At 44.1% G+C, this 22,056-nt stretch overlaps 1 protein-coding gene across 1 annotated transcript in view; it reads right to left on the bottom strand.

The window, feature by feature from the left end:
- The window catches only part of ptprt (protein tyrosine phosphatase receptor type T), a 48,655-nt gene that overhangs the window by 4,810 nt on the left and 21,789 nt on the right, over window positions 1–22,056 (bottom strand). The window contains exon 2 of the mRNA XM_076147125.1: window positions 18,651–18,776. Coding sequence (XP_076003240.1) covers window positions 18,651–18,776 — 126 coding nt within the window. The remainder of the gene's footprint in view (window positions 1–18,650; window positions 18,777–22,056) is intronic.

The following is a 22,056-nucleotide window of genomic DNA, read 5'->3' as shown; positions in this document are numbered from 1 at the left end:
TTCAGTGAAGATTAAAGGTGTGTGACCTCTGCGGGGAATTCAATATAGGTCCTCCAAAACGTTGTCTTGCTGTTGTTGATGTCTCCACTGAGTCTCTGATAAGCCCTTCACCAAAGTCAGTGTGAACTCAAACCGACTCACACCAGGTACGAGGTCTTTACGAGGTCAGATTTGTTCTGATTTTCCTTTTGTTGTGGAACAGAGAGATTTAGTATTACCAACAGTTCATATTTGTGTGTTTGTAGCACAAACAAGGCACAAAAACACTTCAGCACAACGCTAAGTACGTGCCAAGCTAATTGTTGTTTAAAGCCTCTCTTGTTGTAAGAGGTAGACGAGGTAGAAACCATGAAAAACAGTTTACAATGAAAACTTTGACTGATTCCTGCTTGTAATACTGCAAAAAAATTGACAAAGCTGTATACAGTGATGGAATCAATAGATGTTTGCTGTAGGAGTGTATACTGTGGAGTATAGACGACGTGTTGCGCAATCACAACACAAGCTGATCCGTCCCTTTGAGGAAGTGGAGGCGTCGTACTCAGCTTAAGATGTTTACACGCCTGAATGAATCCATTTCCTATCTCATTATGCAGCTCTTGGTTACTTGGCATATACATACTTGGATCTGTACCAATTTCAATCCCATTAAGGTGTAGACATGATTTTGAAAAAAAAGCCCATATTGCCTTAGTCACAGGATTATCTCACTTTTTAAAGCGCATGTAAACGAAGTAGTGTCTCCCTAAATTAAGCAGACTGGCGGCGCGCGTTCGTCTCATCGTTCAAAAGTCAACTGGCTGTAGAGCCCATTAGAAAAGGCTTTCTTTCTGCTGTATCAGAGGGTTGAAGAAGCGGTGTTGATGGTTTCTACAGCACTTAATGCAGCAAAAAAAAAAGTAAAACTCCTCAAGCTGTTTAATTCACAGCCGCTTCGTTTTACTGTCTTAATGTATCCATGCCCCAAAGGGTCTGAACTACGACGTATGACACATTTTCTCGCCGTCGCCTCTCGGTTTAAGTGTGTTTTAGTCTCTGGTTTATGGCACGGGATGGAGCTTTTATGGGTTGGCTGGCTCCATTTGGCGGCCGGCCATCAGTCAGGACTGAGAGTTAGAAGTGACTCGGAGGCTATTTGGCAGGAGCGAGAGGGGAGATACTGAATCAAGGAGGTGTGAGTGTATTTTTTCTTTGTCTATGTGTGCTCAATTACGCAGGTGTGGGTGTGTGTGCGCTCTCCTCTGTGCTGCCAAGTCCAGCCACCGCTGTAGTATTTCTGCACTAGAATCACACAGATCACCTTCTCTTGTAAGCGGGGCTCTTCATCTGTTCGGCTACGGGAGCGATCTGCCATTGTGATTACATCCTGAACGCTCGGTGCTCCGACTACAGCACAATAAAGGCTCAAATGCAAGTAAACAGTGTCCATTGAGGGAATTCAAAGGATTGATTTTAAGGGGTAATCTTACTTTAATTTATGCCAATGCCAGTCTAATTATGGTGTTGACATGATGTTTACAATGTATTGCTTTCATCACTGTGTAGTCTCTCGTCTAGTATAAGTAGAGTCCTAATTAAATCACTCAGCACATTGATGTACAATTCTGCTAGTAGCCAACAGGAAGTGATCGTGTGCAAGAAATGAACCGAAGCAACCGCTCATGGATACCAAATCTCCCTCCTGTGAGAAATATTATGATTTTAAAATGTGATTGTGTGTCAGGGGAGCGGAGTGAACACACAGCTAAAATACATAAACTAGTCAAAGCAAAAGCTGAACAGGTGAAAATAAAATAAACTTCTGAGTCTGTTTGTGTTGTGTGAGTGAGAATGTGCCTGCAGTGCTGCGGGGAGGAAATAAGGAACTGGGAAAGAAGAATGGAAGAAATGTCATTTCAGATTTCTGCTGTGGTGGCCACACACACACACGCACGCGCACAAACACACACACACACAAAGCTGAGAAGAGAGACTTTTATATTCATATTTTGGCTCTAAATCCAAACTAATCAACAGAAAACACAGTGCCCATGTGTGCGTGTGCGCGTGTGCGTGTGCGTGTGCGTGTGTGTGTGTGGTTTGATACTGCTGAAGTTATGGGGTTGCTTTGCAGGGGAAGATTGTGTGTTGATATTGCTGAAATAAAATGATTTATTTATGTGGCTAAATTGGTTGTGTATGTTTTTTTGTGTATGTTTGTTTGTGTGTATGTGTGTATGTGAACATGTGTACGTGTGTGCTGGAGCACTTGGGTGTTGGTGTGTATGTGTGTTCAAAGTAATGTAGCCTGGATCACTAACCAGGTCTTTCCATGGTGAACCAGTCCTGATTACATTACTTATTCACACTTCTACACTACCACACACACACACACCGACACACACACTGTAGGACCGACACATATACACTCACGGACACTCATGTCAGCTAGCTTAGCAGAGGAAGTGGAGGCGTTCGGCTATTTATACAGGAGCACTGGTACTCCTGCGCTGCACTGGGTGGCTCATTCTGTGTGATGAAGCTGACTGGAGCCTCTCAAACTCACAGTGACACACACACACACACACACACACACACACACACACACACACACACACACACACACCTGACTGCTTCAATGAGCAACCAAGGCCACAATAACTGCAGATAACATAACAAAAATGTACAATTGCTACAAAGAGGTTCAATACTGAAATGAGACGGCAGCATGGTAAGCAACCTCACAATGTACACACACACACACTCAGACACACACATACATAATTGGCTGCACCTGTTGTTTATAAACACTCGACAGCTTCAAAAGACTTGAGCTTCAGCCGGGACTCAAACTGCTTGTAGCTCCTTTATTCTTTCAGGTACAGAATCTATGCAGATGTCAGCGAGGCCTTCAGGCTCGGCGTGTAAATACGGCCGTGTTTGATGATGAAACAGTGTGAATTGAAAAAACAGGCTTCACACCTATGTACACACGTGTTGATAGTACTGTAGGGTGTTAAACTGCATTTTTACACTGTGCTGTAGCTATTTAAAGGTGGCCTGAAGGCTGTGTGAGGTAACGACAACACAAACACACAGTTTGGAGGAACATTCACATTCACACTAATGTCAACATGAAGATCCTGCCTGCCTACCAGACACTGTTTGACTTCAGGCTCAGCTCAAATTAGAGGAGATAAAACAATCATATCATCATAACATTAAGAATAAAATGCATTTATGATTGTTTCCTTGCAATTTGTAATGAGATCCAAAGCATAATGATGACCTGCTCTATGTAATTCTGCTGTTTGCTGATTCACACTTTAATGCTCAGCAAATACAGCAAACACACTATTATGAGCTTTTTATTTGCCTCTCTCTTTCCGTGTGTGTGTGTGTATGTGTGTGTGTGTGTGTGTGTGTGTGTGTGTGTGTGTGTGTGTGTGTGTGTGTGCGGGGACCCAGAGAGAAATGAGAAATCCCAGTTAACGGTGGGGTTTTCTGAGATCAATACAAAACGTGGGTCGCACAGATCAATAGTAATACAGGCTGGCTAGTTAACACCCACACACACACACAAACACACAGAGAGAGAGACAAATTATCTAATATAGGCAGAAATACACATAAAAACATAAATCAATACTCAGTGATATTCGTACACATAAACAGAAATATTAAGCCAGTGAATAGTTTGGAAAGAGAAGGTATGTGGAGCGAGGGAGCAGAGGGAGGCATGGATGAGAGCAACAGAGGGGGGAAAGAAGGAGGGGTGAGGGAGTGAAGGGGACAAGGAAGGAGGACAGAATGAAAGGAGGAAAGACGTAAGAGAAAGAAAGAGAAAGAAGAATTCCCTAAATATTTGTATCTATTCACTGTCTACTAGTTTATCATCATGGTGTTATTGCTTCGGTGTTTGTCACGTTGGCTGTTGGTGTTGGTGTGTGTGTGTGTGTGTGTGTGTGTGTGTCTCTGGAGTGGCAGAGACATAACGGCACCAGAGTGGATCATAAAGCTGTATTGTGTTGTTAAGTGGAGGAAGTAAAGATGGAGGCAAAGTAAAGGAGGGAGTGTGAGAGAGGACAGGAGCGAGGATGGAAATGGGATAAAACAATGTTTATAGCAGTGACAACATACACTATGGTAAAATGCCTCATCATCATCATCATCCTCATCATCATCACGATCATCATACTCCTGTTGGAAAACGAATGGAATACCTAATTTTCTACAACAAAAACACTAAGGTATATTCCCCTCTCTCTGCCATTCTTACTAGTGTGACACACACACACACACACACACACACACACACACAGACACACACACAGGGCCCCATATGTTCTGTGTCCTGAATGGGTAATGGCCCCGTAAACCAACAATATCATCAAAGATGGACCTGGAAAAAACATTGTAGGTGCAGGTGCACACACACACACACACACACACACACACACACACAGAGTCCATGTGCATCTGTCCTCTTCATGCCCTGATTCTTCTTTGTCATTTGGTTTTCTGCCAACAAAAGTCCCTCTCCCCCCTCTCATGGAATTTCTCCTCTCTTACAACAACTTTGTATTTGTAGAGAGAATCTTTGGGAAAAATAAAAAATAAAATATTTTAGTTCATATTATAGGATACCTGTGTGTTTTATTGGAGTTATTGGAGTGAACTGAATATGTAACAGCTCAAGTCTCCTGATCATGGATTCATGCTGGTGTCTTCCTTTGATAGTGTAGTTTTGCACTCAGCACATCAGCTTTCAATTCTGTCTTACAAATGCGTATTCATATGATGGTGTGTGTGTGTGTGTGTGTGTGTGTGTGTGCTCCATTTTACTGTCCCTAGGAACGTTTCCTACTCAAATCCACATATGAATGGGGTTTAAGTGTCTCTGTGTGGATTTGCTGTCCGTCTCTATGCCTCAGTCTATCTCTACACCAGGTCATCAGACTATTCCCCCCTCACTCCCTCTCTGTCTCTCTCTCAGCCTTGGAGTGATCTAATAAAGGACAAATCAATGATAGATGAATCAATATGGTTGAATTGGACCAAAACCAGAATTCAAACAAGTCATTCATCCATCTGTGTATGAATATGTATTGTGTGTGTGTGTGTGTGTGTGTGTGTGTGTGTGTGTGTGTGTGTGTGTGTGTGTGTGTGTGTGTGTGTGTGTGTGTGTGTGTGTGTGTTCTCTCCTCATCTCTCCCTTCTCCAGACCTCCTAAGCTTCTTTCCACTCCATCTGTCTCAACTTTCTCTTTGAATTCATTTTAAATCGATGATTTTAATCATTTTAATTTTTCTCCCTTTTCTGTATCACTCCACCATCTGTACCAAACACACTCACACACACACACACCTCAGCAGCCAGTAGATTGAAATTTACTTTCAATAAAAATGCTTTTAGAGCGTCAGAATCAAATAAATTTACCCTGATTACTGTAAAGTGAACAGGTGCTGTGTGTGTGTGTGAGAGAGAGAGAGAGAGAGAGAGATCCTGGGGAATTTTGTCTCAAATCTTTATTCTGACGCTTCTACATCAGTGTGTAGATTGTCATTGTCTGGCTCTCTCTCTTTATTTGCAGAAAACACAGTCGTCACATTTTGACACTTCAGCAGTGTGAGGTGCAAACAGGAAACAACAGAGGGAATATGGCATCAGTCTGAAAAAGACAAGTTTGAGAACTTTATCTGTGAAAGAAAATGGCAGCAGGACTTCTGCAAGACAGCAGAAAGCTTTGACACAGCAGCCCAGGTCCAAAGCCCACCAAGAAAGACTGCTTTAAACATCTGGACTTCAACCTTTCTGCATAAAAATGTCCAGAGAATCATATCTGAAAGTCTCACTTCTGTCCCTTCCATCAAACACATCACAGTTTCCATCCACAAGAATCTATAGCAGACTCTGAGATGTTGAAGCGGAGACATGGAGAGAGTCTGTCTGTAAAAGAACGGCAGACTAAGACGGCTCTTTAATAGATCAACCACATTCACACACGCTCTGCTGAAACACGATGTCAACACATGTAGACTGAGCTCACATGTGGCTCCCTGCCGTCTCGCCTGCTTTTCTGCGTGTGTGCGTACTTCTGAAATCTCTTTCATTCTCCTTCTCCGCCACTTCTTTTCCCGCCTCGTCTTTTGGATTCAGACATCGGCACGGATCTGACGCCTCGCTTGACATTTGTAATTCTGACAGTCTTTTTGAAATCCAGCTATAGCGATGTGATTTGATGGCACTGTGAGACGAGACGCGTCCACACTCGTCCTGGAAACGTCCATCACAAACCTCCCGGCTGCTGGGGTTTTCTTTTTTTTATTATTCATTTTTACCCTTCTTTCAACTCTTCCTCACACCCAGCTCGTCTTCTGTGGGTCGTTACGAGCTTTGTGACTGCTGTCTGACTGAATAAAGACCTCAGGTAATTTATTATGCATTGTCAGGCAGCTTAATAGCATTATGAGCAATCTACTGACTGAGGCTAAGTCGATTTGTGCACTGTAAGATTTATAAGGGGCGCTCGGAAATGGCAGAGCAACAGCATATAACACACACACACACACACACACACACACACACACACAGACACACACACACACACAGCGCTGTAGGCCATTGTGAGACCGCCATAATCCTTTCCTAATAAGGTAGTAAAGACAGGGAGATTGGCATTATTGATCAGGTCTTCAGGGAAAAGGGGGGGAAACCTCTCGTTTCTCTCATTGATTGGTAATTGATAGTGATCCGATAACACACGTGCACACACACACACACACACACACACACACCAAATAGACACACAGGCCCCATAAATCCTTGTGCCAGTCTGGAAACCCGTGGGACCTCTAAAGCCCACATGCCCTCACTCTGAAGGGTCAGGAGTGGGTTGACCTATTGAGAGATTGAATATAGGACAGGTGACAGGTCGTCTTCTGACTTCAGGCGTCTCGTTTATCAATAGCTGTGTGTGTGTGCGTGTGTGTAGGTAGTGCGAAGGTAAGGGAGTCACGTAGGCGGAAGAAGTGAACAGAGTGAACAGAGAAAAGGAAAAGGAAACACACACACACTTAGGTAAATAAAAAGCACAAATGTAAACAAAATGGGATCTCTTTTGTCTATGATTTTGCAGATGTGGACCTCTATTCTCTTTCACACCATCACACTTGTGGCCTGTGAGTCTGATGAACTTCCGCTCCCTTTCACACTGATTAGTTGAATCCCTGACCCGAGGAACATTCCGAGGCTTTCTCCCGTAACACACTTGATGGTTTCATTCTGACGTGAGAGCCCAACATGACTCACTCTCACTCACACTCCCAGTGAAGTTGCCCACTGCGGTTTCTGCCAAAGCCCCCACACAAATGCTACGTTACAGTTAACACACAGCTTTGATTTAAAAAGGGAGAGAGTGGGACAGATGGTCACTGAGCTTTAGATCCAGACTTGATCCACTGAATTGGCACTGAATCCTACCGAAGGCGTGTGTGTGTGTGTTTGCAATATCCTGTGGAAAGCCAATGAGGCAGATTTGGTGCATATTTACTGAGTAATAATGATCCAACTTCTACTCCAAACTGAATCTGGCCTTTCAAACACTTGAAGTTCAGTGGCCTTTCCCTTTAATGAACCCAGTCTGCTGCATTGCTCATTGTAGTGTGCACGGTTATGAGGAGTGTGTGTGTGTGTGTGTGTGTGTGTGTGTGTGTGTGTGTGTGTGTGTGTGTGTGATGAGCGAAATTATGTGATTTCCCTCAGCCTCTGGAATGTGGAGATAATTACCAGAGGATAATGGTGTGTGTGAAGTGACATGGTTGGCCTCAGCATGACTGGAGCTGGAGAATGAGTGTGTGAGTGTGTGTGTGTGAGAGTGTGTATGTGTGTGTGTGGACCTGCGCTTACCTGGGTGTGTGTGTGAGTGTATATGTGTGTGTGCACTTGACAATCCAAATGCCTATCTGCCTGCATGTGTGTATGTGTCTGTGTGTGTGTGAGTGTGTGTGTGTGTGTGTTACTCAGTGACAGATGATTCCCCGGCAGTGTAAAGTGAACATAAAAAATGGTAATAAAGTTTAATATTGTTCCTAGCAACACATATTTATGACACAGTGAATTAAACATCCGTTTCTCATTGGGACATTGATTTACACACACACGCACACACAAACACACACACACACACACACACACACACGGGGACGTACACAGCGGTCTGCACATTAGCCGGCCTGTGTGGAGTAAGAACACCCACACACTCACAGCTCTTTGGTTTCCATATATCACTGGCTTTATGATTGCTCTCCTCTATTCTCTCCTGTCTCATTCCACCTGTGGGGAGGGAAGGAGCTTTTTAATGACTTCTGCTGCATTCTCACACATTTCCCCATCGTGGTTATTTGCCGTCTCAAGCCTCATTTGAGACGTCATGCTGGGGGGGGGGGGATTGATTAAAAAGGACCGAAGACACATAAAGAGACGTGGAGACAAACAGTGATGTCATTCATGTTTCCTTTATGCAGATAATGACATCATAGTTTAAGGAATGAATGGATGTGACGGATTATTTCATTTAAAAGCGGAAAATGAAATTGAAATCACAGGATAAACAGCTGCAGGAACGCATTCTGTCGGCTCAGCGTGATCGTGAGTGATTAATGATTCAATTTCAACAATTTCAGGGGGAAATGGAAAAAACGTACGACTCTTAGACTGCAAAGCTGCTTGAGAGAGAGAGAGAGAGAGAGAGAGATGGAGAGAGAGAGAGAGAGATGGAGAGAGAGAGAGAGAGAGAGAGATGGAGAGAGAGAGGGAGATGAAGAGAGATAGAGATAGAGATAGAGATAGAGAGATAGATTAAGAACTGTAATCATGTTTAATTGTTGAGTCTTTCTGCTCTACAGCCACCCTGCAGTGAAACATGATGCACTTGCAGCCTGAGCACACACACACACAGACACACAGACACACGGACACAAGGACACACAGACACACAGACACACAGACACACAGACACACAGACACAAGGACACACAGACACACAGACACACCGAATATAGTAAGGATTATTTAGTAATAACTACTTATAATGTATAGTATATAATGTATATAATTACTAATGAGGGATTTCAATGCATTTCCACTGTGGAGTGAGAAGTTTAATGTGGGCAATTGGTGAAAAGGTTGGTGGTCTGATTGTGATGTAGATACTCTAAGAGCCACCAGCAGGGCTTCTTCTTCTTCTTCTTATCGTACGTTTGAAATCTACTGTATATAATCAAAGCATTACAACTTAAACTCCACTGCAGCTTCCTCCTACACGTTTCATAGCAACCATCACTGTGTGGTGTCCTAACATGATATGAGAGCAGATATCACAGGGAAATAAAAACATCTTAATTGTCCATCTCAGGTTCAAGCTCCACTGGTCCAGATTGCAATCATTATTAAAACAATATTAAACATCATGAAAAGACCTTTGGGAGACTTCACCATTTTCTAAAGCATCTCCAGGCCAGGAAACCATAGAAACCATATTTAACCAGTTATCAGACTTATAATGGGAAAATGTTTTATTATTATTAATTAAAACTATGGATTCTTATATCTAAAAACAAATATACTATAAAAAATGGATTATTGGTAATTCTGGAACCCACAGTCATCATCATCATCATTTTAGTGCCTTCATCCCATACCACTATTGTGATTACATTACATTACAGGTGTTGTGTTACGTTGGAGGCCTGAAGTAAACCCTGCACTCATGACAAACTGACAGTCCTCATGATTGAACATATTGATCACATGCAGCAATGCCCCCCTCTCTCTCCCCCCCCCCCCCCCCCCCCTTCATGCTTACCTGCCTCCTCTTTTAGCATTTGCCCTTAAAGAGCGACATCACTTCCAGCTTTCATGTCGGCTGTCAGCTAATTACACACAGTCACACAAATGTTCAGTGTGCTGGAAATCTGTGTGGCTTTAAAGGACACAGAAGCTAAATAACACTCGCTAATTATCACCAACAACAGAGCAGAACAACAGCTAAAGTACATAAAGAAAGGTAAAGATATAGGCTTACACTACTGCAATGCATATGTAACCTGTTGCTATGTGGTTACCGTGGTTTCTTATGGACAAATGCCTGGATAGGGCACCTCTATAACGTTTACAAATCATACATCTGTTATCCCATTTATTCATGAGAAAACAAATTTAACTACAGAAAATGAGCTTTAGTTCAGGTTTGAAGCACTTAGACTGGATCAGATCTGTGGCTAGATTTCCTTTCATTCACCTCAAGGAGAAAATCACTCAGGGAATATTACGGCTATTTCCTGATAAACAACCCCGTACAAACATATACGGAAACACAGAGACACACGCACACCCACACACACACACACAATGCTATCTAGCACACAGCTGGGTGTAAGTATACAATATAAACTCACAACTAACTGCAAATGAAGAAAGAAACACACCAGGGACTCAGATTAGATGGAGCTGGCAAAGATGGAAAATGAACCAGACGGGCCGTCGTTGATGTCAGTCTCTCTCCCTCTCCCTCTCTCTCTCTCTCTCTCCCCTATCTTTTAGCTTGTCATTTTCAGATATTATTGCCTTTCTCTCATTGTTTGTCTCTCTCTCTCTCAATCTTCCTTACTCTCACCCACTCACTTTCACACACTCTCTCACACACGCCGCACGCACACACACACACACACAGACGCTCACTCACATAAAAACACACTGAGTTATCACTGCCCTACAGGGACCTATTACTCCTGTGATCCGAGGCTTTTATATGGTGGCTTGGTCTTAAAAATAGGCATTTATTGCTCCCACTGATAGATCGTGCGTGTGTGTGCATGTGTGTTTGCGTGTGTGAGTGTTATCCCTTCAATCAGCTGTTTGCCTGGTTTTCTTCGGGAAAGGCAAGAGATGGTCTGGTCTGGAAAAAAATGGTCTGTGTGTATACTTTGTGTTTCTAATATGAGCCTGTGTGTGCACCAGAGAGAGAAAGAGAGAGAGAGAGAGAGAGAGAGAGAGAGAGAGAGTGTGAAAGAGAGAGTGAAAGAGGGAGAGAGAAGGAGAGAGGAAGAGAGAGAGAGAGAAGGAGAGAGAAGGAGAGAGAGAGAGAGGAGACAGAAGTAGAGAGGGAGGGAGAGAGAGAGAGAAGGAGAGAGAGAGAGAGAAGGAGAGAGAGAGAGAGATGAGAGAGAGAAAAAAGAGTGAAAGAGAGAGAGTGAAAGAGAGAGTGAGAGAGAGTGAAAGAGGGAGTGAAAGAGAGAGAGAGAGGGAGAGAGAAGGAGAGAGGGAGGGAGAGGGAGATAGTGAAAGAGAGAGAGAGAGAGGGGGAGAAAGAGAGAGATAGAGTGAAAGAGGGAGAGAGAGAGAGAGAGAGAGAAAGAGGGGGGAGAGAGAGGGAGAGAGAAAGAGGGAGAGAGTGTGAGAGAGAGAGAAAGAGAAAGAGGGGGAGAGAGGGGGAGAGATAGGCAGAAAGAGTGAGAGAGTAGAAAGAAAGAGAGAGAGAGTGAAAAATAGTGAGACAGTGAAAGAGGGTAAAAGACAGAGGGGCAGAGAATGAAAGAGAGTGAAATAGAGAGAGAGAGAGAGAGAGAGAGAGAGAGAGAGAGAGAGAGAGAGAGAGAGAGAGAGAGAGAGAGAGAGAGAGAGAGAGAGAGAGAGACAGACAGACAGAGGAGCAGGAGTGTGCACCATAGAAGCAGACATAGGGCTTGAATCTCATAGATCAGTGCTTTGGCCCAGAAGCTCAGTCAAGCATGCGTGCCAGTCTGCTGTGTGCTGGGGGAGGGGCCAAGCACTTTTGGTATTTTGGTAACATGGAGTCGCTCAGCCCGGTTCACTTGGAAACTGGGTGTGAGGATGAATACGTTGACCCTCCTCAGATCAGTGTATCACTGTGACCATGGCGACGCCTCAGGGAGCAGTCCAGAGCGTCTCTCACTGAATTAACAGCGATTGTATCATAGTGAAAACCAGGGTGATAAAGAACCAATCACACCGTCTCAATCAGAACAAATGACAGAGAAAGAGTCAAGTAGATCAGAGGACGGCCACAAAGGAGAACGAGCCAATCAGAACGTCTCCAAGGGGAACCAAGGAGGGGGAAAAGAGCCAATCACATCGCCTCAAAAGAGATACAAGACTGTGGAGGAAGCAGTTAGGTCGTCCCTAAAGAGTGACACCACAATGAATGATCCAATCAGCCTCTCAGGAGGAAACGAAGAACAGAAGTGGAAATGAGGAGTTAGAGGATCCAGATCCATTTATCTCCTCCGCGTTAACCCCTTCCTGCCCTATTTCAGCCACACCAGTCCGCTCCAAACAAACTTCATATCTGTGATGAAGGAGTGTAACATCATCATCATCATCCCCGCAGTTTGAGAGCCGATGTAACAGATGTGGCGAGCACCCTGATGAACTACATCAGGTGTGTTGACTTGATGAAGCCTTCGCGCCTCCCAGAGCTTGATTTGCTAATGAGAGAGAGAGAGAGTAGAGAGAGAGAGAGAGAGAATCTGCAGCCCTGTGGAGCTCAGTGAGGCTGTCACTGTGGGACACATGAATAAATGTTACTATCCTACAGTTGATCCTGAATAAACTCTATTCTGCATTGAAATAGCAGAAAATCAGGTTAATAGAATGCTTGCCGTCTTCCTGAGGAGGATGAATGATTCAGGAGGAAGAGTGACATTTCTCTCTCTCCGTATGAATCTATTTGCCATTTCTAGTCATTTCTTTCATCTCTTTGTCTCTCTCAAAGCCAAAGTTAAACATTTTACAAATTCCTCTCTTCCTGTGTTAACAAAGACCCTTGGCATTTACACAACCTCTGCCCGTCACCCCGTCACTCCGTCATTAGAGCTCAGCTTAATTGTCAATTTTCCATCCTTCCCTCGCCACTTCCTGTCCACCCACAAATCACAAACGCAATCAAGTTGGCGCCGACAAGGGCTCTCCAATCACTGCTGGCCACCAAAAACGCCGTCAGGATATTTAACCTCTGTACACATCAACAGCCACTCCACACACACGCTTACTCCACACACACACACACTCACACACACACACACACACACACACAGGGGGCATTAATGTTGTATGGCTGTGACAACCTATAATTCAGAAGTCTATTACTGATGGCAGCATGAAACAAGGCACGGTGTGTGACGTCTGTGTGTGTGTGTGTGTGCGCGCGTATGCATGCAAATGTACGCGACTGTGTGAGAGCATCTGTCTCCGTGTGTGTGTGTCTGCGTTAAATATATGACACAGCTGAGTGGTGAGGCGCTCTCTGATTAGTGCTGATTTGTTTTCAGCCTCTCTCAGGAAAACAGGAGGCAGGCAGGCAGCAGCGACACACAATCACATGAAAACACAAACGGAGAAACGTCAAAACACAACTTGAGACATTCGCCACAGTTCAATCATACGTCACTGTCAAACTGCCACATCTACAGAATAACATCTACGCTAACTCCGAGGCAAATTTAGGACAAAGACGCCTCAGGAGGAATGAATGTCTGGGAGGAAGAAGGTGTGGAGACGGAAGAAGGGAAAGAGAGAGAGAGAAGAATTTGAAAATCACAAAGAAAGAGTAGACAGGTAGAGCTGGAAGGCTTTCAGCGATACAGTTTGGGTCCGGGACTGTCAGTCAATGCAAACATCAATGCTGCAAATGACAAGGTACACACACACACACACACACACACACACACACACACCTCTGGCACTGTTAGCTGAGCTCAGACTTGCTTTAAAACCTCCCAAAACCCTGAGAAAGGAAAAAAAAAAACACCGGGGCACTTTTCATCTCGCTGTCGAACTTATGCAAGCCAGCAGAACGCCATGAGGAAAGAGGAAATCGTGCAATATGACAGAGAAAATAAAAGAAAATAAAGACTTAATAAATGCAAACTAATCTGAAATGAATACAGACGCAGGCAGAAACACACAGGGAGAGGGGGAGGGAGAGAGAGAGGGAGAGAGAGAGAGAGAGAGAGCGAGGAAGAGACAGAGAGAGAGAGAGCAAGAGAGAGTGAGAGAGAGAGAAAGAGAGAGTGAGAGCGATAGGGAGAGAGAGAGAGCAAGAGAGAGTGAGAGAGAGAAAGTAAGAGCGAGAGAGGGAGAGTGAGAGCGAGAGGGAAAGAGAGAGAGCGAGGAAGAGACAGAGAGAGAGCGCAAGAATGAGTGAGAGCGAGAGTGAGTGAGTGAGTGAGTGAGTGAGTGTGAGAGAGAAAGAGAGAGAGAGAGAGAGAGGCAGAGAGAGTGACGTGGGGGAAGTGAGTCTCTGAAGGTTGAGTGAGCTTCAGTGTGACATCTGTTGGCGGTGGCAGAGAGGAAGATGAAGATCGATGAAGGTGACATGGACTGAGGTTTACAGTATCACACTGATGTCGACATTATTGTGATATTACATGTGTGTGATAAACTGTAAACGTGTGTGTGAAGCTTCCTGAGTTTCACACCTTCAGTCCTCTAAATGCTTCTATTTATATCTGCATCCTGGTGTGAGCGGCTCTAACCACCTCATCTCCCTCCAGGGATCATTCCAGCTTCATCTGCACTATCTACCTCCTCTACCTCACAGGAAGCCTCAGCCAAGTTTGTCTGTCAGCCATCAAACCGCAAACTCTCCTGGTTTATATCCTCATACCACTTTAGAAACACGGGACACAAAGCTGCGTTTCTGCATTTCTCTAATGACAAACATAAGAAAAAACACTACAGCTATAAATAAACAACACGCACAACATCAGCTGAAATATCACACACAAGCGCACAAACACAGCAAGGCAACAAGGAGAAGAGAGGTTAGGATAGGGACAGATACACAGATATGGAATATGATACACTACAGATACTAATATGATAGAATATATACTGTTTATATATATATATTACTCTGGCGACAACACATGAAATAGTACACTAAACACATAGTACACACAGTACACAGGCACACATACAGAGGAGAGAGAGAGAGAGAGAGAGAGAGAGAGAGAGAGAGGGAGAGATGGAGGGAGAATGAGGCAAGAGAGAACGAAGCGAAAGAGCGAAGTGAGAGAGAGCGAGATAGGGCAAGAGAGCAAGACAGAGCAAGGGAGAGAGACAGACAGAGAGCGAAAGACAGAAAGAACAAGAGAGAGAGACAGAGAGACAGAGAGACAGAGAGACAGAAATATAGAAAGAGAGAGAGACAGACAGACAGACAGACAGACAGACAGACAGACAGACAGAAAGACAGAGACAGAAAGAGAGAGAAAGGTAGATTTTAAAAGCCTCTGACATTTGTTATTTGGCTGATCTCCAAATATGTTATTTCATTGCGCTCTGCTTGTTAACCAATCATGCAGACACACAAACTTATCCACACATTTGGGCAGCTCTCTCTCTCTCTCTCTCCTTTTAGCACCTAGTTGAAAATATATGGTTAATAAGGTTTAAAAAGAGGTGAATGGAAACAAAATGGCATGGACACAAACACACACTCAGCCAAACTGAGGACCTCAGGGTGAGGGGTGGGGGGGCGAGTCCTCTTTCATTACTCCCCCTCTATGTGAAGATGAAGCCTCTGTCCATTCCAACCTCTCCGTCTATCGACACACACACACACACACACACACACCTCTCTGTCACGCCATTTGCCATACAATGAAGAAAGCATATAAAAGCATTTGACATGAGGTCACAGAGGTCAGATCCTTGACCTTCCTCCTCCTCCTCCTCCTCTTGCTGCTCACACTGGAGATCCTCATTAATCATTATATTTACATTTATTCCACCTACACGCTCAGGATGGTGGAGCAGAATCACAACGTTCCCCTCAGAGTCTTTCTGAACAAGAACACCGAACCCCAAACTGCTCCTGATGTACAGGTCGGCTCCTCGCACGATGTCATCAGCGTATGAATCCAGTCAGTGGCTAATTGATGCAAGGCCACAGCAACAACACACAACCTAATGATGCTTCAGTTCACATGTACGCCACCAGCAACAACAGCAGCATGGGTCTCTCTCCTGTCATGTTCACATTTCAGTTAGTGACAATGATGTTGATGGGTGCAGAACACACAACCTGCCTTTGATGTTTGTGTTAGTTTGCTCTGTGCAGCCTGATGTTTGAGGGTTTGAAGGTAATAACAGGCGTGCGTGTGTGTGTGTGTGTGTGTGTGTGTGTGTGTGTGTGTGTGTGTGTGTGTGTGTGTGTGTGTGTGTGTGTGTGTGTGCGCCTCTCTCCCTTCTCCTCTCTGGTGATTTGCTGCTTTGTTGAAGTTTGACAGTGAAATTTACTGCAGTTTCTCCAAACACACGCTTGTCATGATTTAGAGAAGTAATCAGGTATAAATGCATCCGTGTGTGTGTGTGTTTGGCGTTTTGAAGAACCAATGACTAAAGACAGTCACACACACATTTCCAATGTATGAGCTGTCAGGAACACACATTATTAGCTGATGACAGACTGTGTGTTCCAGTTGTCTTGATTAGATCTTCACCACGTCCACAGTCGTACTTAAAGTGCTCACACGTTCCAATCTTCCCAAACCGCAAGATATGAGATGTATAGATTATATGACAACTATGTCTAAATGGAGCTGAGGAGATCAAGCGAGTGTTCATCTCACGGCAATCTACACGCTGTCAAGAGTGTGTTAGACTCTACATCAATGGTATCATAGATAGACCCAGTTTGGGACCAATCAAGTATATCTATCTATCATCTATCTATCCATCATACACAACAATACTATGGAAGAGCCCAAAACAGGATTCTAGTAGTAAATGTATATTGCATTAATGTATGATGGTGTCGAATGACTGGTGTCTGTAGGATCTTTAACGTTTTAGCTTGTGAAGCCGTCACATTGTGATTGGATGGCGACCCGGTTGGCCTGAGCTTGGAGCTTGGATTGTGACGGATCTCTGTCACAAGTAGGGAGGTGTAAATACAGAGAAGTGACAGATAGAGAGATAAAATCCTCCTCCCACGCCTCATTCATAAAGCTTCATCCCTCTGAGAGTGAGATGTGCCTCTGGGTTATAGGTGGCCTCAGTCAGACAGAGTCCAGATAAGGCAGAGATACAAAAGAGAACAAGCTGCTACATCCCTTTGAATGGAACTCTGCTAGGGAAAGGAGTTCAAACTGTCTGAATTACAACTTCACCTTAAAAACATCTTCCTACCAACGCCCCCTCTCTGAACCTGTGTTAGTGGAGTTGCTGCTCCTTTGCTTCCATTGATTCCTGCTGGCACCATCTTCCTTCCCTTTGTGCTTCCCTTCATGCAACACATTCTGCGTCTGTGGCAACTGATCAATGGCGAGCAAACGCCTGACAATATCAAACACCAACTGGTCCCCGCATCACATCCCATCAGTCACAGCCACTTCAGAGCGAGAGTCTGCCTGTGCTGCAGCTCAGCCCAGTCACACAATAATAACACTAACAACACTAATAATGATAGTTTGTACTCTTTCAACCCAAGCTTAGACGACCAGTAGTCTTTGTTGCTGGTCCTGTAGCTCTGGTGGGTCCATTGTGGGTCCAGGGCCCATATGAGGGAAAAGGACTAACAGAGACAGAGTTAGAAAGAGACTGACAGACAATTTGTTCTTGTCAAGCCTTGTCAGATATATTGCTGTCAGGGCGGCGGAGACTCGATAAGTTGTCTATGATGAGGAGGGGTAACAGGCCCTGATGACTATCAGCCCTGACAACCATCGCCCGTGACAACACAGAAGATGGATAACTGACATCAGACATATAGAGATAGAGAGCGAGAGAGAGAAAGAGAGAGAGAGAGAGGGGGACAGAAAGTGAGAGAGACACACAGCACAAGATCTTGGTTTGAAGAGCGCAGGCGTCGGCTGACAGATCTTCCTCTCCACCGCTTGATGATAATGATAATGATGTATGAGAGTGATAATTGGCATGACAGAGAGATGATGTATGAAATGGGAGGGAGAAGGGAGGTCAGAGGACAACCGTGTGAAATATTAATAATGGGCCGAAAATAAGAAAGGGGAGCAAAGACTTGGTGCGATTTGCATTCCTTTATGCATTTCTGCTGCTTTGACACTTCTGAGTCTGATAAACAGTCCTGTCAGTCAGAAAAGACCCAGAAGAGAGCAGAGTTGAAATGGAGAGAGGTCTGTGTGTGTGTGTGTGTGTGTATGTGTGTGAGAGAGAGAGACAGAGCACAAAAGGGCAGAGCTGTATGAGAGAATAAGACTGACAGACAGGGAGCCTGATTGCCATTTGGCATTTGACAGGGGGACCCAGCTGGGGTCAGGCTGCTCTCTGTCTCCTGATATACTGTGTGTCTGTTTGCCAACTGAGACAGAGGCAGAGGGAGAGAGAGAAGAAAGCACAAGTTCATCTCCTTTGTAGATACTTGACAGCTGCTGTATAAAAGCTCTGAAATATGGACCATCAGATTGATCCTGTCTGTGGACGGCTGGAGGACCACTGAGCAAAATGTGAAGAAACGATAACTGGGGTCTGTTAAACTGTACAAAATAACAGATACAATGTTTCTGTAACAACCGGAAAATATCAGGGGAAACCACCAAAGCTATTAAACATCAGCCACTTTGTCTGTATCTCTCTCCTTCATCATCATCATCATCATCACATCCTACCTGTGGGCAGAGCAGGATCCAGGGTGGGCTTCTCCCAGGTGTTGACTTGTTCCCATGTAAATCCACTGGTTCCCAGGGAGACGCTGTAACCACAGCTGCTGTAGGATTCCTCAAAGGTGCAGCCACCTGGAAAAGACAGAGGAAAGGACCGAGGAGTGGTTCATTAGTTTGGAGTTATTGTTAAAGGACAACACACAACACAGCCTGGAGTTAAACCTGAGACCAAAGGCAGAGGATCAGATAGAGAGATGGAACGTAACGCTGCAGCAACTTGGAAATTCCAATCAAACAACGCACAAAGTCGTTAAATTAGGAGTCTGGACTTTGAGTTACGTGTGTGTGTGTGTGTGTGTGTGTGTGTGTGTGTGTGTGTGTGTCTCTCAGTTTGAATAACCCCGTTACAATTTCACAGCAACCAAAGCGGCACACTGGTGATCGCAACTTACATTTACGCAGCATGCGGCTTGAGATGCGCTGCGCGCTCGCTCCGCGATGTCCCAGCCGGAGTGGGTTGGCCAACCAGAAGCGTCACATTTGCTTTGTTTAAACGGAATGGTTTCGCGCCCTTGCACGGTGACGTGAAAGGGAATAATTTGTCAGAATCCATTGCGGAATCCATTCTTTGAGTTACAAATGACCTGCTTTACATTTCTGTAGAATGAGATATAGTAGGGATAATTTGTGTAATTTATATTTGAGGTTAAGGTAACTGTGACTGCTGTTTTTCTGAGTAGAAATTGGATTAATTGATTTATGAAATTGTTTAAAGCCCAGTGGGAGGGGCTATGGAAATAAAAGGAGACTCAGCCTGGAAGCGGGCAGTCGTGGTTTGGTTACACCGAAGGTAACAGTGGCGTGCTTAGTATTGAGTCAAGTTTAGTTTTGGGAAACATTGGAAACCTGTTAGAGTTATTGAGGAACTCCTTTTTTTTTTCCTTAGAGTGTGAAACCTGTTTTGTAAGGTAATTTTTGTTTGGCAGTCCTGTGCATTTTTCTTTTGTAGCTTTTGCACCTTGGAGGCCTGAAATAAAAGAACAACAACGCTATCTTCCGACTATGCCTGGTGTTTTGTGGAGTTTAGAGGTAGAACCCCCGTGTGTGTGTGTGTGTGTGTGTGTGTGTGTGTGTGTGTGTGTGTGTCCCCCAACACAGAGCAGAGAGTTCGGCATTTGATCTGACAATTGTGAACTGACACAATTCAATCAATCAAACCAAGAGACAAGCAGAGAGAAGCGTCAGTTTCATCCTCATCATCATCATCATCCATAAACTGCAGTGTGTTTAGCTTCATTTGTCTACAGGTTCTTACAGATTTGAAGGATTGGTGCACAATTCACTAAAACAGCAATCAAATGAAATGTAGTGATGTGCATTAGAGATGCTGTCAGGGTCACAGAGAGAGGAGGGGGCGCAGGAGAGACGGAGAAAAGGCTGCAAGTGTCAACATGATTAAGTCACAGAGTCACGTCATTATTTCATGGCCCAGCTAAGGCACATTTTCCACTACATTAGTCTTCTCTGCAGCCTCCAGCACTGTACACACACACACACACACACACACACACTTTCCTAATTAGACGTATACTTTGAGATACAAGCATTTTAATTTCTTCTGAAGCTTTCAACTCAGGGGAACATCAGGCTCTTATTTTTTAGATCCATTCAGTTTTACAGTTTCTCTGCCGTTCATGTGCTAATTTTGTTGTTGTCATCTACAGCAGAGTGATTATCTGTTTAAACTTTAACAAAGTAAGAGAAAAAGAAAAAAGAAAAATCTCTGCACATCAAATCACATTCTTATCATCAATTTTTTATTTTCCTCCAAAATTTCCACCACAATTTCAATGTTTTAATACTGAAGCTAAGGAATCCTGCATATTCTGTGGTGATTGACACAAACAGGACAAATTCACTTCTCCTCTCTATCTGAATTCTACATTTCCACACTCTGTACACTAGAGGTTGATAACAAGCTACAGGTTTGTTCTAAAATATATGAAAATGTCTGTTATGAATGAATCGATACAGAGATGATTCCACTTTATCGCTCCCTTGTTGTTCAGCCGCCTCAGTCAGAATGAAAGGAAAGAGAGTGAGCTCATTAAAACTGCTCTAAACAGGCAGGGTGTGTGTGTGTGTGTGTGTGTGTGTGTGTGTGTGTGTGTGTGTGTGTGTGTGTGTGTGTGTGTGTGTTGGGGCGAGCATCAATATTCAAATATCAGATCTGCAATTTTAACTCCAATATCAGGGGATGTGAGGGAGATGTGGCTTGCAGCTGTGTGTGCGTGTGTGTGTGCGTGTGTGTGTGTGTGTGTCTGCATGCTGCTCTAGTTTTGAAAAGCAGAACAACCTCCAATCCCTGACACAAACACAAACACATAAGCATGTTCTGTGTCAGGTGATTTGCATAATGAAAACAAGCTCACATCTCATCTCATCTGAGGGAAAGTACATGATTGTGTGTGTGTGTGTGTGTGTGTGTGTGTGTGTGTGTGTGTGTGTGTGATTGTAAAGGAGACATTTGTTTCCTAGTTGTGCATATTTGTGTGAGTGCGTGACACATGACCGTATGAGTTGATTGATTGTGTAGCAACAGGAGTGTGTATATATGGATGTAACTGTGTGTGTGCCTGTGTGTGTGTGCCTGTGTTTATAAGATTCCATGTGACACCAAAACAAGCTGGATCCCTTCATCTCTGCTAATTAACAGTGCTGTAACCAATATGATAAAATATTGATATGAGGCCTCCAGCATGCTGGCAGCAGATGCTTACACACACACACACACACACACACACACACACACACACACACACACACGGTCCCACACACACAACCACTACATGCCATCTCCCTTCAGTGGCATGTGTATCAGTACATTTGTTCACACATTAGACTGAATTAAAGCCATAATGCAGATTTCACCTGCAGTGTCACTTTAGCTGCACTCCCTTCATTCCATCATTAGAGAAGTGATGACAAATGCAGAAACTCCTCTAAATAATCACTGAGAGTTCAAGTTAACACGTTTAGCTATGTGTTTCAACACAATGTCATGGTCTGTGTGTAGCTGTGGTGTGTTTAGAGGCAGGAGACGTGCAGCTGTGGTGAGTTTGTTCTGTGTTTGTGTTTCTTCTCTTCCTTGTTCCTTTGCTGCAACAAATGAACCCCAATTAGATGTTTACAATTAAAACAGCAGCAGTTAGTGCCAACAAATTGAAAGCAGAGAGAGAATTGAGCTGCTGCGTGTTGCTGCTGCTGTTTATAAGGGTTTGTTTTGTTCTTACAGAAGTATTTTCCTGTTTGTCTATTAAGCAGAATGACAGAGACTGAAAGTACAGGATGGAGCGCTAACAGCTTAGCATCATGTACAAGAGAGGGGGCATACCTCCACCAAGGCCACCAG

Source organism: Genypterus blacodes, unplaced genomic scaffold (assembly GCF_046128005.1).
Source record: "Genypterus blacodes isolate CSIRO-AG114 ecotype Tasmania unplaced genomic scaffold, CSIRO-AGI_Gbla_v1 ptg000037l_1, whole genome shotgun sequence".
Lineage (NCBI taxonomy): Eukaryota > Metazoa > Chordata > Actinopteri > Ophidiiformes > Ophidiidae > Genypterus > Genypterus blacodes.
The sequence above is the reverse complement of the archived record's forward strand: the minus strand, read 5'-3'. Positions and strand labels throughout refer to the sequence as shown.